The 17,181-nt window shown below is 41.7% G+C and overlaps 1 protein-coding gene across 1 annotated transcript; it reads right to left on the bottom strand.

Moving 5' to 3' along the window:
- Positions 1-1,741: 1,741 nt before the first annotated feature.
- On the bottom strand, positions 1,742-10,554 carry LOC115788170 (toll-like receptor 13). The gene is made up of 3 exons (XM_030741114.1): positions 8,067-10,554; positions 4,967-5,084; positions 1,742-1,976 (listed from the first exon to the last, which is right to left on the bottom strand). The coding sequence occupies exons 1-3, from the start codon at positions 10,552-10,554 to the stop codon at positions 1,742-1,744; spliced, it is 2,841 nt and encodes a 946-aa protein (XP_030596974.1).
- Positions 10,555-17,181: the final 6,627 nt, after the last annotated feature.

The raw sequence follows: 17,181 nt of genomic DNA, 5'->3' as shown, positions 1-17,181 counted from the left end.
ATTTTAACATTTAGTCTTATTATTCTTCTGGAGACGACCTAACTATAATTCCTTTTGAAATTGCCATTGACATGCCCAAAATGTTTTAAGTGAAACAAAAATTCAGTCCAGTTTTTCTCAGAGGCATTTCAGTCAGTCTGATGAGGTGTTTGGGTCATGTCCAACCAGCTGAAGGCCATGGGCAGTGCATAGGCAACGGCTGCACAGGGCCCCATGACCACTAGGGCTCAAGAAAGAAGAAACTATTCCACCTCTTCAGATTTCTATTGTAACAATACTAATGTAATGAGTAGGCCACCTGCTGCTGACTGAGTGTGTCAGCGTGCATTCAGGTAGTTCAGCAGGCATGAGCATAGGCAGAGCTCCAGGTGACCTGATGGTCCGTCAGTTATGATCATTTGTGGATGTCAATAGTTAATATACATTTTGCTTGGATCTTATTGCCATGGTCCTGATTTATGACTTTTTATTTTTATATTGTTTACGGCAGAGGTGGCAAAAGTACTGATGTTCTGTACTTAAGTAGAAGTACAAGTACCTGTGTTAAAAAATACTTTGGTAAAAGTACTGGTTCAACTTCTTTACTTAAGTAAAAGTAAAAAAGTACAGGCTCTGAAATGTCCTCAAAGTAAGAAAGTAAAAGTAGTTCTTTGGAGGACGTTTCTACCTGCTATTTTTCTGTAAAGCTAACTGAACCTCACTACAAATTATTGCAATCATATAAAATAATACATGAGAATACAAATGTTATTCCAATCTAAATTTTAATCCTAATGAATGCACTCAGCTTGAATCTGTTCTGTAGGACACAAACTGTGAAAGGGAATTTAAACCCAGCTCTGTTCTCTGTGCCCTCCATAGCAGAGGCTGACTGTGCCTCCACCTAAACACCAACATGAGGATCCTCAGGGGTTACAGTGGGATTCAAACTTTTCTCTAACGTGTTGAAAAGTAACGAGTCTGTTTTGAAAATGTAAGACGTAGAAAGTACAGATACTTGTGTAAAAATGTAGGGAGTAAAAGTAAAAAGTACTGAGAAAAATAAATACTCAAGTACAGATACCTAAAAAATCTACTTAAGTACAGTAACGAAGTATTTGTTGCTTCCCACCTCTGGTTTACGGTTACTATTTGATTCCTAGTTTATTGTGTTTTTACAGTTTTGAATTTTTGTCTTTTTCTGGTTATTCTCGGTTGGTTTCATTGTTTCTATCCTCAGGCTTCCTAGTTTAGTTATCTGGGTGCTTCCCTGTGCTGTGTCAAGTCAGCATTTGTTTCCATGTCTACTTCCTGTTTTAGTTTGGTAGTTCTTTGTATTGTATTCAGTTTTACTCCCCTTGTCTTGTTCTGCTGTGCTCCCTGCTGTGTCCTATCTGCCTGATCACCTCATGTGTGTATTGTCTGTGTCCTGTACTCAGACTGTGTGTTTCCTGGTTCAGAGTTTCCCTGAGTATTCCTAGTTCCCTGACTTTTGACCAGTTTTCAGCTGTGATGTTTTAGTTTAATGTTCTTTGGTGGTATTTTGGCTCAATCTTAGTCATTGACATTTTACATTTTTTAGTTCAGTGTTCCTCTGTCACATCTTAGTCCAGTGGTCATCAGTTAATATTTATTCCAGTTTTTCTATCAGAAATTTTAATCTTATTTTGTACATTATAAGCTTGGTACAATTATCATAGATGACATTTTAGTTCAGTTTAACTCCATGACTGTTCTTAACATTAAGGGTCTGATCTTATTCTCAGCATCCTGCTGGTCCAGTCAGTAGGTCTGTATTTGGAGTGTCTCCTGTCTCCAGAGCTCTCTGGACGTTCTGCCAGAAGACTCCTGGGTGTTGGCCAGCCTGAGGCCAGCTCAGGTAGGTGCGTTTCTTCACTAGCTTCCTCATGCGGTGGTATGGAGACAGCTGCTGGGCCGGGATCTCCTCCAGAAAGAGCAGGATCAACACATCCTTCTGCTCGTCAAACAGCCGGAAGCTGCAGAACGAGAAGACACATTTTTTCACTGATGTTTGGCGTAGTCCACTCTAACTTAACAAAACAATTTTAAATAATTATTTAAGGTTTTGAATGCAACCTATTTAAGTACAGTGGGGGAAATAATAATTTGATGCCCTGCTGAATGTGTATGTTTGCTCATTCATGAAGAAATAAAGTCTCCATTTATCATGGTAGTTTCATTTTAATGCAGAGAGACAGAATATCAACCAAAAATCCAGTGAGTGAAATAAGTATTTGATCCCCAAGCAAAACATGACTCAGTACTTGGTGGAGGTGAGACATTTCTTGTAGTTGGTCACCAGGTATTCACTCATCTCAGGAGGGATTTTGACCCACTCCTCTTTACAGACACTCTCGACATCGTTCAGGTTTCTTGGCTGCTGCTTGGAAACTCGAAGCTTCAGCTCCCTCCACAGATCTTCTGTAGGACTGAGATCTGGAGACTGGCTAGGCCACTCCATGACCTTAATGTGCTTCATCTTTAGCCACTCCTTTGTTTTGGGTCATTGTCATGCTAGAAGAACCATCCACAACCTATCTTCAGTGTTCTGGCTGAGAGAAGGAGGTTCTCGTTCATGATTTTATGGTACATGGCCCCCTCCATTAGCCGATCAATGCGGTGAAGTCGTCCTGTATCCTTAGCAGAAAAACAACCCAAAGCATCATGGGTCCACCTCTGTGGTTGACTGTGGGGGTGGTGTTCTTTGGGTCATACTCAGCATTTCTCTTCCTCCAGACACAGCAGGTCGAGTTGATGCTCAATTTTGGTTTCATCTGACCACAGCACTTTCTCCCAAGCCTTCTCTGAATCATTTAGCTGTTCACTGGCAAACTTAAGATGGGCCTGTACATGAGCCTTCTTGAGCAGGGGGACCTCATGGGTGCTGCAAGATTTCAGCCCATTGGGTTGTTGTTGCAGCTATTTGTGGTTTATTTTCATTTTTTGTATTAAAATAATAATTGTTTTTTCTAAGGATAATTTGTTGTTTATTTTTCTTTGTAAATTGGGTTTTACTTTTGAGTTTCTTGATGATCACTTATTTTTCATAAGCAGGTCAAAGTGGGATGGGTCAGGCAGACATCGGGGCATATGGTTTTTTTTTACCAGGTGACCAAGAGACTGCAGACTAACATTATTATGGCTGTAAATTTGCTGCAATATGTTGAATAAAGCTACCCAAATGCACTTTGTGGTATGGTCTTTATTTTGTCCTGCGTAAAATCCAGTCCCGGAGTGCCTCAGTGGCCATTTGATTTGTTTTTGTTTTATTGTAGACAAATATTCACTACAGTTGTAGTGTGTTACCAATGGTGTTCTTGGCGACTGTGGTCTCAACTGCCTTCAGATCATTAACAAGCTCCTCCCGTGTAGCTTTGGGTTGATGCCCCATTTCCCAATAATTGCACCAACAGACATCACAAGTGTCTTGTAGCCCATTCCAGCCTTGTGCAGGTCTGCAGTCTTGTCCCTGACATCCTTTGACAGATCTTTGCTCTTTGCCCATGGTGGTGGAGAGGTTGGAATGGAAGAAACTAATTCTGTGGTCAGGTGTGCTTTATACACACAACAAAGTCAGGAGTATTGTCATGACGGGCTGTGTGGCTGGAGGGGTTAGACCCAAAATGCAGGACTCAGCAGAGGGTGTACTTAAAGTGGTTTATTAGGATGATGAAACAGAAAACAAAAAAAACCTACACTAGGACAGAAGCTAGAATGAAACTGAGGAGGAACAGGGAGACACACAGAACAGGGAGCAATGATGACAACACAACAAACGGCAGATGAAAACTGAGGGCTTAAATACACAATAGGTAATCAGGGCAAGAGGAAACAGCAGGGCACAACAGGTGAAGCAAATGAGACTAACAACACAGGGGAAGCAAAAACTAAACACAAAGCTCAGGGAACACAAGACTGGCAAAGTAAAACAGGAAGTGACTAACCAAGGTACACGCAGACTACATACGGGGGACTGGCACACAGACATGGGGCAGAGACGCAGACAAGTCACAACACTAGGAATAAAACTCAACATGAAAACACAGGAGGTCAGGGTCAAGACAAAATGACAAAACAGACAAGACCATGGAGCAGGGGAGACAGAGACAAAGGGAACAAAAGTAACAAAACAAACTGGGAAATAACAAATCTCAGGGAAAATAAAACTAAACACAAAACGCTGGGCAGACGGCCCAGGACCATGACAAGTATCTGTAATTAATTGATTGATTATAATCTGTGTGCCACATGGGGACACAACTAATCTATGGGAGTCAGAATTCTGTCAGGGTTGTAGGGGATCAAGGACTTAATTCACGCAATAACATTCAAATCAATTTATAATTTTTATGTAGTGTGTTTTCTGGATTTTTAGTTGACATTCTCTCTTTTTAAAATGAAGCTGCCATAAAAATGAGAGACTGTTCATCTTTATACGTGAGAAAAATTGACATTTTATTTTATTTATATAGCACAAAATCACAACATCACTGGCCTCAAGGCACTTTATATTGTAAGGTAAAGACACTACAATAATGCAGAGAAAACCCCAACGATCAAAACAACCCCCTATGAGCAAGCACTTTGTCACCTGATCCAGCCCAAACTATAAGCTTTATCAAAAAGGAAAGTTTTAAGCCTAATCTTAAAAATAGAGAGGGTCTGTGTCGTGGTCCCCGGGACTTGGATACAGAGTTTTGGTGGTTCATGTCTTATTTTTTGGATTGAAGATGCCATTTGTTTTCAAAGTTCTACCTTCAGTGCATTTTTTCTCTTTGGTTCTGAGCTTGTTGTCTCAGTTTTTAGTTCCTGGTTTCTTGTTAGATTATGTTTGTCGTACATTTTCAAGCAATAAACACTAAAGTGAAATGAGCAAATTCATTCTGGAAACTAAGTGAAAACAAACTGAATTACAAACAAAAATGAAACAAAAATAAAAACTAATTAGAAAACTATAATAACTCACCTGGCCATCTGGATCTCTCTGGAGCACCACTCACTCTCCAGGTAGCGGCGGCTGATCACACAGATGGTCTTCCTGCTGCTGTAAATGGCGTCTGTGATGTTCTCAATTATAGGTTTACCTGTGGATTGAGAAAGTTTACCATGGATGTAGACATCAGTTGGTTTTTGAAAACTCCCTTTACTGGTTTCCTGTCAGTGGTTTGGCTGGAAACATTTGTCAAAATGGTTAAACTGAGACATGGTATGGAAATGCTAACGACGATAAGATAAGACAAGATCCTGTCCCAAGATAGACACAGTTTTGTGGCTGTCTGTCCTTTTCCTTATGAAGCTGATCACAATCACTCACATTCAGAGGATAATTGCTCCCAGACCGCTCCACCAGTGCTCTGTACTGCTCCTCCATCTCTAATACAGTGGCTTGCAAAAGTATTCATACCCCTTGATGACCCAGATTTGAACAGGTGAGACAGCACAGTACTGCACCTCAACAAATCAGACAGAAGACTGCCCAGTCTTACATACTGCACCTGTCTGTCAGGTAGTCAGTAACCCATGAGATGGTGGAAGCGTTTGTGGACATTTCCTGTAGCTTTGCTCTCAGCAGTAGCTGAATTGTTAAATGCACTTGAGAAATCAAAGACAGTGATCCTCACTGTGCAGTAGGGTTTAATATTTTTCCCTAAAATGACATGAATCAAATCCCGGGAAATGACGAGCCATTTCCCGGGAATCCCGGGAAAAAGTTTATTTATTTATTTATTTTAATTAGGCCTTCTGTAGCCTGTGTCGGCCTTAACCTATTGTGATATTGTAGAGGTAGCTTTCCAGCTATGTCCTGTTATGCCCAGTAGGGGGTAACGTCGGCTTGATTAACGCAATAAAACCTACATCTCGACATTGGAGTGCTCGAGCTATGCGGTGTTGTATCGTTCCTCAACACTCCCTTAACAAATATAATTCGAATATTCCTCCATTGTACATGGAATTATACCAAGATATTTTACAACTGCTGGTGCAAAACAATACGGTTCATCTCCACAGCATTGATAAAGGCTCAGCCACGCTGTCGTGGCGACATCTGTTGCGCTATATCTCCACCAGTGGAACGCTGTAATAGTCATTGAAAAGTTAACTACCGTACTTCACTATAATATGACATAACACAGGGCCTTGAGTAATGCACTACGACTTGGTCATTGCCATTCTGGCAACAACAAATTTATAACACCGTGTCTGAGGGTTAAAGTAGGTTCGCTGTGAATCGTCTTTTGAAAAACTGGCCAATCCTTATAGCCTAAAAAATATACATTTTACTCAACTCCATTTTAAAAGCGAAATATGTTAAAGCAATCTATTTCATGATAATTTCTTCACACATTAGGCCCGTATCCTAATTCATGATTGTTAGTAAGCGGCTGCAAACGAGGAAAAGAAACACTCGAAGTTAATCAGATATTTCTTTATTGTTCAGGGCAGGCATATTTTATAGGCTATATAATGCAATATAACAATATATAATAATATAAAATTATATAATACAAAATACCTTAGGGTAAACACATTGCCTACGATTTCAACAAATTAAAGAGGAAAAAAGCACAACTGTGTAATACCTCTATTAAAACGCTTGAGATGAAGGCTGAAGCCTTAAACGGAGGCTGAACGTGCCTGAAATGAAGAGTAATGCTTTTCGCATTAAACGAACCCTTCTCTCAATATTTCCTTAAATTTAACATTCTGAAGCTTTCTTTTCTTTCTGAAAGTCAAATCGACGCGCGCGACTTTTTTCCCGGTTTCCCGTCTAACGTTTCCCGGGAAACGGGAAATGGTTCTGATCGCATTTCCCGGGAATCCCGGATCCCGGGATTAAACCCTACTGTGCAGTTGTTACTATGTAGATGGTAGTAAGCCATGTGCAGCTTGTAACCCTGGGGCTGATGCCATCCGGGGCCGGAGGGATCAGTGTTCGTGCTATTTTATTTAATATATATCTTCTTACTTCTGAAAATATTATCTACAATGATTTAACTTTTATGCTGATGACACCTAGCTGTAAATGTCCTAACTTTCATGCTCCCTTCTAGACCAAAAAAATCCATAAGGGTGTAAACATCTAACTACATGATGATTTTCTTTAACTCAAAAGAAATAAAAGCAAGGCCCTACTCTTTGGTTCAACCCTTTCCAAGATGGGAAAACCCCAATAATCAGACAGACCCCTATGAGCAAGCACTTGGTGACAGTGGGAAGGAAAAACTCCCTTTTAACAGGAAGAAACCTCCAGCAGAACCAGGCTCAGGGAGGGGGGGGGTCATCTGCTGTGACCGGTTGGGCTGAGGGGAGAGAGACAGGACAAGAGACAAAACAGGCAACAATAACTGGATTGTGTCATCTTGCTTCATGGATAGATAAAGCTGGGTATCATCTGCAATTAGGGTGGACAAGGCTGAGTCAGGCTTAAAATGAATTAAACCTCTGTCTGGGTTGATTAACAAGCTGGAGTGGAAGATTGCTGCTACTCCTCCTCTGCGGCCTGTGATTTGGGGATTCTGACAGTTACTGTGACTCAGAGAGTATTGATTCATTTAAACTAACATATTCATCCTTCTGTAACCAGGCCTCTCTAAGGCAGAAACTTGGTTATAGTTTATTTTCCTTTTGCCCCAGTAGTCAGTGTAATATTAATTATACCCCACTGGGGGTTTAGTGTGGTATTTCTAATATTAATATGTATCAGTTGTGATCTATATATATGTTTTGCTCTCTGAAGTGTCTCTTTTATTCTTAACTGAAATAAACTCAGCGTACAACAGAGACTATAAATGTGAAACCATTTCAGGCTCCAGCCCTCACAGAGAATGCAATATTTTTAAGTAATGTATAAGTAAACTTCCATTTCACACCAGTTTATAATTATAAATCTACAAAAGAGCAAATGTTAGAAAATACAATCATCTATTACTATAGCCCTGCATGGTTTATAACATAAGAGTCTACGCATTTGTAATTTGACCCAGACATTTTTTAACCAAAAATCCTATATAATACGAAGAAATATGAGGCAGAAGAGATGAAAACAAAAAATGGGCAGTGTTTACCTGGTTGGAAGTCTCTGTGGTGCAGACAGAGTCTCCAGCCCTGCTCTCCTTCCAGCACTGGAAGCATCTCTTGGTAAACCCAATCCTCGTCATGGACATTGTAGGAGATAAAGGCATCATAGCGATGAGGAACTCCCTTCTTCCTCTTCCTGCTGTCATAGAGGAAGGCTTGGAACAGCTGAAAGGCATAGACAAGCTGCCACTTTAGGAAGTGGTGGATGAAAGATGTGAGCAGAGTTAAAAGAACCAGACAAGTGCTGGAGGAGAAGCAGACAAAGTTGAGGTCCATGAAGCAGGATTCCGTGTCAAAGTCCACCAACAGTTGTCCTTGTTGGGCCACAGGAAAGGAACAAGTGTACTGGTAGCCTTTAACAACCTGAGTTTGCTTGTTGCTCTTCACCCAGTGGATGAAGCCAGCATTCAAACAGTCACAGGTGAATGGGTTATTGTCCAAGTCCAGGTATGTCAAGGCAGGGAGAAACTGGAACACTGTCTCATTAATTATCATCAACTCATTGTCACTGAGTTTGAGAGATCTGAGTCCAGACAAGTTGGCCTGCATCAGAAAATCCAAAGATTTAAGTTTACTGTTAGAAAGATCCAGCACCTGCAGGTTTGGTATAGGATGAAAGAGTTCAGGGTCCAGATCTGACAAATCTGTCTTTCTTATTGTCAGATTCTTCAGCTGGGGATTGAACTGAAACGTGTCTGGATGAGGAGCAGAAATATAGATGTTCACAGCTGTAAAGTCCTCTAAGTATGTCATAGCCTGGAGCATTTCACTTGGTACGTCTAAAGGGAAGCCAGCATGATCACTTTCACAGATTACTGTGAATCTTTTCAAAGATTTTAAATAAAAGAATGCTCTGTGATTGTTTGGATAAGGACTTCTGAAACTGTCATGAATCTTAAAGTTGATTGTAAGATTTTCCAAGTGCTGTAATTCTCTGAAGGTAGTTTCGTAATCGAGTGGAAGAGATAAAATAAGACTTTTAAGGTTCTTCAGTCCTTCAAATGCCTGTTCTCTCACCCTCCCAATATTGTCTGATAACACATTCAAACTTATTAGGGAATATAGGCCTAGAAAATTTCCTCTTTTAAAAATAGACAGAACATTATTTCTCAAGTCCAAGAACTCCAGCTTCTGCAAGCCAGTCCTGAAAGTGTTTCCTACTGTGAACAGCTGGTTCTGACTCAGGTCTAAGACCTTCAGGTTGTTAAGATTTTCAAAGATGCACCCATCCAGTTTTGTAATGCGGTTGGAGTTTAAGTCAAGTTCTGACAGTTGTGTTGTGTTCACAAAAGCCTCACAACCCACCTCAGAGATGAGATTGTGATATATACTTAAGCTCTCAAGGGAGAAGAGACTCCGGATGTCATCTGGCACATTGGTGAGCAAGTTGGTATGTAAAGTCAGAGATCTGAGTTGCTTCATGGAGTGTATGGAGCCTTTTGACAGTTTGATCATGTCTGTGTTGGACAGATCAAGCTCAGTGAGCTGAGAGCAATTCACAAGTTCTCCGGTCGAATTGGTGAGATGGTTGTCGAACAGATCGAGTCTCCTGAGGGTTGGTATTTGGCAGATCATAGATAAAAGACCTTTCTCACTCCACTTGCCTTTATAATTCAATCTCAGATGCATCAGTGAGTCGAGATTCTGCAAGATTTTTTGGAACTCTTCAGTGGACGCTAGAGGGAAACTAAGATACAGCTGAGTTATGTTCCTTAGTAATGCTTTGTCAGGTATGTCCCACATCAGATCATTATTGAGCGATAGGTCTATTAAGTGAAGATCACGAAAGATTGGTGTTGTGATGCTGAACTCTTTCAGCTTATTAGAAGACAGACCCAACATTGTCAGACTAGAGGACACATTGGGTGGCAGATCTTTGGTCTGAAAGGATGAAAACAGATTGGAACTAATGGTCAGCTTCTGAATGTGAGGTAGCTGCAGGATGGACTGAATGCTGGTGACTTGTTGGAGCCTGTTGGAGTCCAGAAACACAGTTTCTAAGCTGGTCAGGTGCTGAAAGGTCATCCTATGAATGAACTGAATCTGGTTCCTACGCAGATCGAGCATGGTGAGGTCGGACAGTCCCTGAAAGAGGCCGCCTGTCAGGTTGGTGAGTCTGTTATCCTGCATGCAGAGTTTCTTCAATGCCACCAGACGGATGAAAGCTCCATCGTCCACATGAGCAATTTTATTCAAGTCAAGGCTCACACATATCAGCTTTGGCATGTCACCAAAGTCGTCTCTGTGAATTTTCTCAAGCTTATTGTTGAAGAGGTTTACTGAGACAGCATCTCTGGGGAGGTCATCAGGGACAGTCAGAAGTTCACGGTTTGTACAGTCCAAAGAAACATCAGCAGAGGGATTCTCACGATAATCGATGGTGCAGTTTTTCAGTGAGTAAGACAGTGAAGGGTTAAAATAAAGCAGAGGTAAGACAAGATGTCTCAGAATGATGTTTGAATACCAACATCCCATTGTGAGCATGTTTGTGGCGTTACTGCGAGGAGGAAACATCTGGAGAGGAGACATAAAGACAAATAAAATGAATTAAACAGTTTTGATAATACACAAATCAACTACAAAGACACACAAAACTTCAGAGAATGACAAAATACTCAGAGCTGCAGTTATATTCAGTAGGAACTGTTTAATTAGGACAATTTTTTTGAAGATGTCCATTTCCTGAGTCTGTGACCCCTCATTTCTTAGTTATGGTCTTTGGTAGTTTCGTCTATTGTTACTGTTTTTTGTTTTGTTATATTGTTTCATGTGTTCTCCTTATGTACTCCTTGTTAGTTCCCAGTTGTTTTACACCTTAGTCCAGGAGAGGACTCTCTGTGTTTCATCCCAAAGAGTTTCCCCTCTGTGTGGAGTTTCTTTTGTCTATTTTTCACAGTAGCTGTCTGCCGGTGTCGTGTCTCGTGTGTGTCCCCTTTATGTGGTGTCAAGTTTGCATTTGTGTCAGTCTCCTCACTTCCTGTTTTATTTTGACACCCCCTGTCTCTTGTTCTTTGTGTTTTGTTTACTTCCCTGAGTCTCGTTAGTGTCATTTTGTTCATCTGTTTGCCTCAGCTGTTTCCACTCACCCCTCGTTCCCTCTCTGTATTTATTGTCTCCGTTGTCCCTTTGTCAGATGTCAGAGTCTTGTTGTCGTCATCATCATCAGTTTTGTTTCTGTGCTCTCCAGATATTTTTAGGTGTCTTTTTGTTTCATTTTTGCCTTGGTTTATTGTTGTCCTCTATGTCCTACTGCCGTAATAAAGGCTCATTTTTGGTTTATGTACAACTGCCTACTTCTGCATCCTGCTTTTGGGTCCTCTCCTCCTTCACACAGCACATGGCCTGCGTCCACTCACCGTGACAGAAGAACCATTTCTCTGTGGAAGTTCACGGATGGACATATTTTGACATTACAACCATCAATTTAAATTGTAATTATGAGCTTTATCAACTGTTGCTGATTTTTTTTTTTTTAAATTAATTGGGAGTTATATAAATAAGATCGTGACCAGGATGCAATTTGCCCCTCCCTCTGATTTCAGCTGTTTTATTCTAACTTTTCATTAAACCACTAAGCACCCTGTCATGTCCCTGGCCTCCTGTGTTATTGTACTGAGTTTTATTCCCAGTGGGGTCCCGTTCCTGCTTGTTTCCTGTTTTACTTTCAGTCTCAGTCTCGTCTGTCTTGTATTTAGTTTACTTCCTGGTCTTGTCCTGTTTAATTATTCCCAGCTGTGTCTCCACCTGTTCTCGATCCTCTTATCATCCTGTGTTTGTATTTAAGTCCTCAGTCTGTGTCAGTTCTTTGTGTTGTTGTTTCCCTGTGTGTTTCCCTGCTGTGTGTCGCCTTATTTTTGTGTTTGGTTCCTGCACCCGTCCAGCCCACTTTAGTTGTATTCAGTGTTTCTTGTCTTTTCACTCATAAACCGCCTTTTAAGTTGAGGTTTGTGTTCAGAGTCCTGCATTCTGGGGCCCAGCCTTCCCTCCCACACAGCTCACAGTGACCAACAGTAGACACATATCACCGCAGCTTAAATACCCTCAGCTTGTAAAAACGTGGCAAAAATCACAAAAGCGACAAAATAACCACCAGATGCACAATGGCAAAGATACCACATGGGTATACTTTAATGGTATTATTGTGCTTTTATTTGATAGTCTGAGTGCTATACTGTACCATACTATACTCTTCCATATCTGTTAAATAGATATCATAAATTGTATTGTCTGTATCTGCCAAACACCATCACTGTGTAAATGCTACTGCACAGATTTTACTCTTCTCTTTCACTGCATTATTGGAGAATTATTAAGAGGTAATATTTGTTTGCTTCTTTTCAAATGAGTTACAGTGTTTAGATAATTTATTCGACCACCGTGAATAAACCGTGTGCCGTGTGAAGGAGGAGAGGACCACCTCCTAAAAACAAGAAAATACACTGCTCAAAAAAAATAAAGGGAACACTTAAACAACACAATATAACTCCAAGTAAACTTCTGTGAAATCAAACTGTCCACTTAGGAAGCAACACTGAGTGACAATCAATTTCACATGCTGTTGTGCAAATGGAATAGACAACAGGTGGAAATTATTGGCAATTAGCAAGACACACCCAATAAAGGAGTGGTTCTGCAGGTGGGGACCACAGACCACTTCTCAGTACCTATGCTTTCTGGCTGATGTTTTGGTCACTTTTGAATGTTGGTGGTGCTTTCACACTCGTGGTAGCATGAGATGGACTCTACAACCCACACAAGTGGCTCAGGTAGTGCAGCTCATCCAGGATGGCACATCAATGTGAGCTGTGGCAAGAAGGTTTGCTGTGTCTGTCAGCGTAGTGTCCAGAGGCTGGAGGTGCTACCAGGAGACTGGCCAGTACACCAGCAGGCGTGGAGAAGGCCGTAGGAGGGCAACAACCCAGCAGCAGGACCGCTACCTCCACCTTTGTGCAAGGAGGAACAGGAGGAGCACTGCCAGAGCCCTGCAAAATGACCTCCAGCAGGTCACAAATGTGCATTTGTCTGCACAAACGGTTAGAAACCGACTCCATGAGGATGGTATGAGGGCCCGACGTCCACAGATGGGGGTTGTGCTCACAGCCCAACACCGTGCAGGACGCTTGGCATTTGCCAGAGAACACCAGGATTGGCAAATTAGCCACTGGCGCCCTGTGCTCTTCACAGATGAAAGCAGGTTCACACTGAGCACATGTGACAAACGTGACAGAGTCTGGAGACGCCGTGGAGAGCGATTTGCTGCCTGCAACATCCTTCAGCATGACCGGTTTGGCAGTGGGTCAGTAATGGTGTGGGGTGGCATTTCTTTGGAGGGCCGCACAGCCCTCCATGTGCTTGCCAGAGGTAGCATGACTGCCATTAGGTACCGAGATGAGATCCTCAGACCCCTTATGAGACCATATGCTGGTGCGGTTGGCCCTGGGTTCCTCCTAATGTAGGACAATGCTAGACCTCATGTGGCTGGAGTGTGTCAGCAGTTCCTGCAAGATGAAGGCATTGAAGCTATGGACTGGCCCGCCCGTTCCCCAGACCTGAATCCCATTGAACACATCTGGGACATCATGTCTCGCTCCATCCACCGTCACGTATCACCACAGACTGTCCAGGAGTTGGTGGATGCTTTAGTCCAGGTCTGGGAGGAGATCCCTCAGGAGACCATCCGCCACCTCATCAGGAGCATGCCCAGGCATTGTAGGGAGGTCATACAGGCACGTGGAGCCTACACACAATACTGAGCCTCATTTTGACTTGTTTTAAGGACATTACATCAAAGTTGAATCAGCCTGTAGTGTGTTTTTCCACTTTAATTTTGTGTCTGACTCCAAATCCAGACCTCCACTGGTTAATAAATTTGATTTCCATTGATGATTTTTGTGTGATTTTGTTGTCAGCACATTCAACTTTGTACAGAACAAAGAATTCAATGAGAATATTTCATTCATTCAGATCTAGGATGTGTTATTTGAGTGTTCCCTTTATTTTTTGAGCAGTATACAAACATTTCAGAAATCTGTCAAAAACGCGTTTAAAACTAAAAATATTTATTCAGCAATTCACAGTTTTATACTCATTTTTGGAGCCGGCACTGTGGACTTCTCTGAGACATCAGAAACAAATAAACCACTAAACTAATTTTTCTTTTCTGGACTGCTAATCAATAACTGTAATTTCACATCTTAACCCATTATAACTATTAAAATTGTGTGTTTCTTTTTTTTTTTTTTGTTTTCTGCTTTTTTTGGTTAAACTGTAAATTTTAAAATTCACAGATAATGCAGTTCAGCATTAAAAATAAATTTCAGTTAAAGAGCTTTTGCATACTTATCCCCTAACCATTACAGAAACATACAAATTAGCAATACTGTTATTTTGTGGCAGAAAACTTAAACTGGGTGGTGGTCTAATAAATTTGTAAGCACTGTATATTTTAATAGTGACAGAAGAATAAATGTTTGATACTCACAGCTCATCATCTCAGCAGTGAAGATGGCGGCGTCTTCTCACTTCTCTAATATTTCTATGAAAGATGACGAGGACATGGGCCGGACCTCCATCGTCTCATCTGACAGCAGCTGCCTTAGTTCCTCATTCTGAACTGGTTGTAGTTGTGGCTGCAGGCAGATTTGGTACCAAAGAGTACAGTCCCCTATGAACGTGAAAAGGTGACTGTGGCCTGGAGTTTCCAACCCTGTGAGTGGTCAGCAGGGCATTTATACAAAGACAGGAAGATAATGCTTTCTCTGTGTGTCACACTTTTGTGAACTGTTTTACATTCAAACAGGAAGAAGATAAGATCATTGTCATCTGACACACAAACACTGTTCCTCAAACTCTGCGTGCAACAGGCTTCTATTTTAAAGCTATGACCTTTCATTGAGTCTCTAAGCATGGCCCTAGAGACACATTAATGGAACACACTGCAGGCTGAAAACATCAGAATCATCCTTTACTTTGGTGACATATACAGTAATTCTTTTGCGTTGAGTTCACTTTCCCTTCAGCACCACAAAATTTCTCTGACAGCATTAATCTGGTTTTTCTCACTGATGCTTTGACCCAGTTTTCTTCAGGAATACAGTACTGTGCAAAAGTCCTGAGCCACCACTGATTTTTGTATGTTTTGCTTCCAAGGAGCCAAACATTCATGTAATTACTGAAGTGCTCTAGAGCAATAGTTTTTGTGTGTTCCGAAGGTAATTTGAAGTTGTTCTTTAGATATCGGTTACTTTTTCACTTATTTTCAGTCCAGTTGCTGTTCCTGACCATTTTCAGAGGAATGATTTTATATTTGTTAAACCACCAGCTGCTTTCAAACATGCTTTTGTGAAGCCTGTTTTTAGAGAGAGACATTTTGATCCAAGATAAGATAGTGTTTATTTGTCACATGCACAGTTATACACAGTACAATGCACAGTGAAATGTATTTTGTACCTGCAACCTTATATACACACACATATAAATAAGAAGAATAAAAATAAAAAAAAGTAATTCACACTATACACTATACTCTATATACTATACACTATACACACTTTTTAAATTATAATATTTACACTGTGCAATAATGGTCCAGTTAGGGCTCAGAGTTGAGCAGACGGATGGCTTGTGGGTAAAAACTCTTCTTCAACCTTTCAGTCTTAGCCCTCAGGCAGCGGTAACGCCGGCCTGATGGGAGCAGGGAGAAGAGAGAGTGTCCGGGGTGGCTGGGCTGTTTTAGGATCTTCATGGCCCTCAGCCTGCACTGCTTGGTGTAAATGTCCTGCAGGTTGGGGAGGGTGGTTCTGATGGTCCGTTCAGCTGAACGAACCACCCTTTTTAGGGCCATGAAGTCCTGCTTGGTGCAGTTTCCCATCCAGGTGGTGATGCTCCCATGCATGATGCTCTCGATGGTGCAGGTGTAAAAGTTCCTGAGCACCTTGAGTGGGAGCTTGAAGTCTCTCAGCCGCCTGAGGAGGTAGAGACGCTGTCTGGCCTTCTTCACAGTGATGTTTATGTGATGAGTCCAGGACAGGTCCTGTGAGATGGTCACTCCCAGGTATTTGAAGGTGTCCACTCTTTCCACCTCAGCACCACTGATGACAAGTGGATGGTAGTCCCTCTGCTGCTTCCTGCTGAAGTCCACGATCAGTTCCTTTGTTTTGCTGACGTTGAGCAGGAGGTGGTTCTCCTGGCACCAGTTCTCCAGGTGGGAGACCTCTCTCCTGTAGGCTGTCTCCTCATTGTGAGAGATTAGTCCCACAACAGCAGTGTCGTCAGCAAACTTGATGATGACGTTGGACTCTGACGTGGCCTCGCAGTCATGGGTGTACAGTGAGTACAGCAGAGGGCTGAGCACACAGCCTTGGGGGGATCCAGTGTTGAGGGTGAGGGAGGATGAGGTGAGGTGACCCACTCGTACCACCTGTGGTCTGCTGGTCAGGAAGCTGTGAACCCACCTGCACAGGGATGGGCCCAGGCCCAGGTCCAGCAGCTTAGAGACCAGCCTGGAGGGAACTATGGTGTTGAATGCTGAGCTGTAATCTACAAACAGCACTCTCACATAGTTCCCCTTACCACGCGGCTTTTTTAATTACTGGCTAATTTCTAAACTACCTTTTATGTCCAAAATTTTGGAAAAGGTTGTTTTTAACAACTTCAAAACTTTTTAGATACTTAAGGTGTTTGTGAAGAGTTTCAGTCCAGTTTTAGATCCACCACAGCACTGAGACACCACTTTTAATAGTTTTTAATGAGCTTTTTTTAACTGCTGAGTCTGCTGTTTTTGTTATTTTAATCTTGACTGCTGCCTTTGAGATGGTTGATCCCAATATTCTTTTGTCAAGTCCTGAGCATGCTATTGGTCAGGCACAGTTATGTTATTAAGTCATATTTGTCTGAGAGGTCTTTTTCTATAGCTCTGGAGGTAGATGACTCCTCCTTTATTGTGGCATCCCTCAGGGGTCTGTTTCGGGCCCTTTTTAATTTTTATTATATATGCTGCTTTTGGGATCAATTTTCAAGAAGTCATTGTTATGTGATGACATCCAACTGTAATTTCCTCATTAAGTTGGATGCTTCTGTTCTGTTGCAGCCTCTGTTTAACTG

Source organism: Archocentrus centrarchus, chromosome 11, assembly GCF_007364275.1.
Source record: "Archocentrus centrarchus isolate MPI-CPG fArcCen1 chromosome 11, fArcCen1, whole genome shotgun sequence".
Lineage (NCBI taxonomy): Eukaryota > Metazoa > Chordata > Actinopteri > Cichliformes > Cichlidae > Archocentrus > Archocentrus centrarchus.
The sequence above is the reverse complement of the archived record's forward strand: the minus strand, read 5'-3'. Positions and strand labels throughout refer to the sequence as shown.

Bases quoted from the DNA above. Each gene is read 5' to 3' on its own strand.
- LOC115788170 (XM_030741114.1), bottom strand. From the start codon at position 10,554: ATGGGATGTTGGTATTCAAACATCATTCTGAGACATCTTGTCTTACCT. The intron at 5,085-8,066 runs GTAAACACTGCC...CTCAATCCACAG, and splicing joins CCACAGAGACTTCCAACCAG to GTAAACCTATAATTGAGAAC. The intron at 1,977-4,966 runs GTGAGTTATTAT...CTCGTTCTGCAG, and splicing joins AGAGAGATCCAGATGGCCAG to CTTCCGGCTGTTTGACGAGC.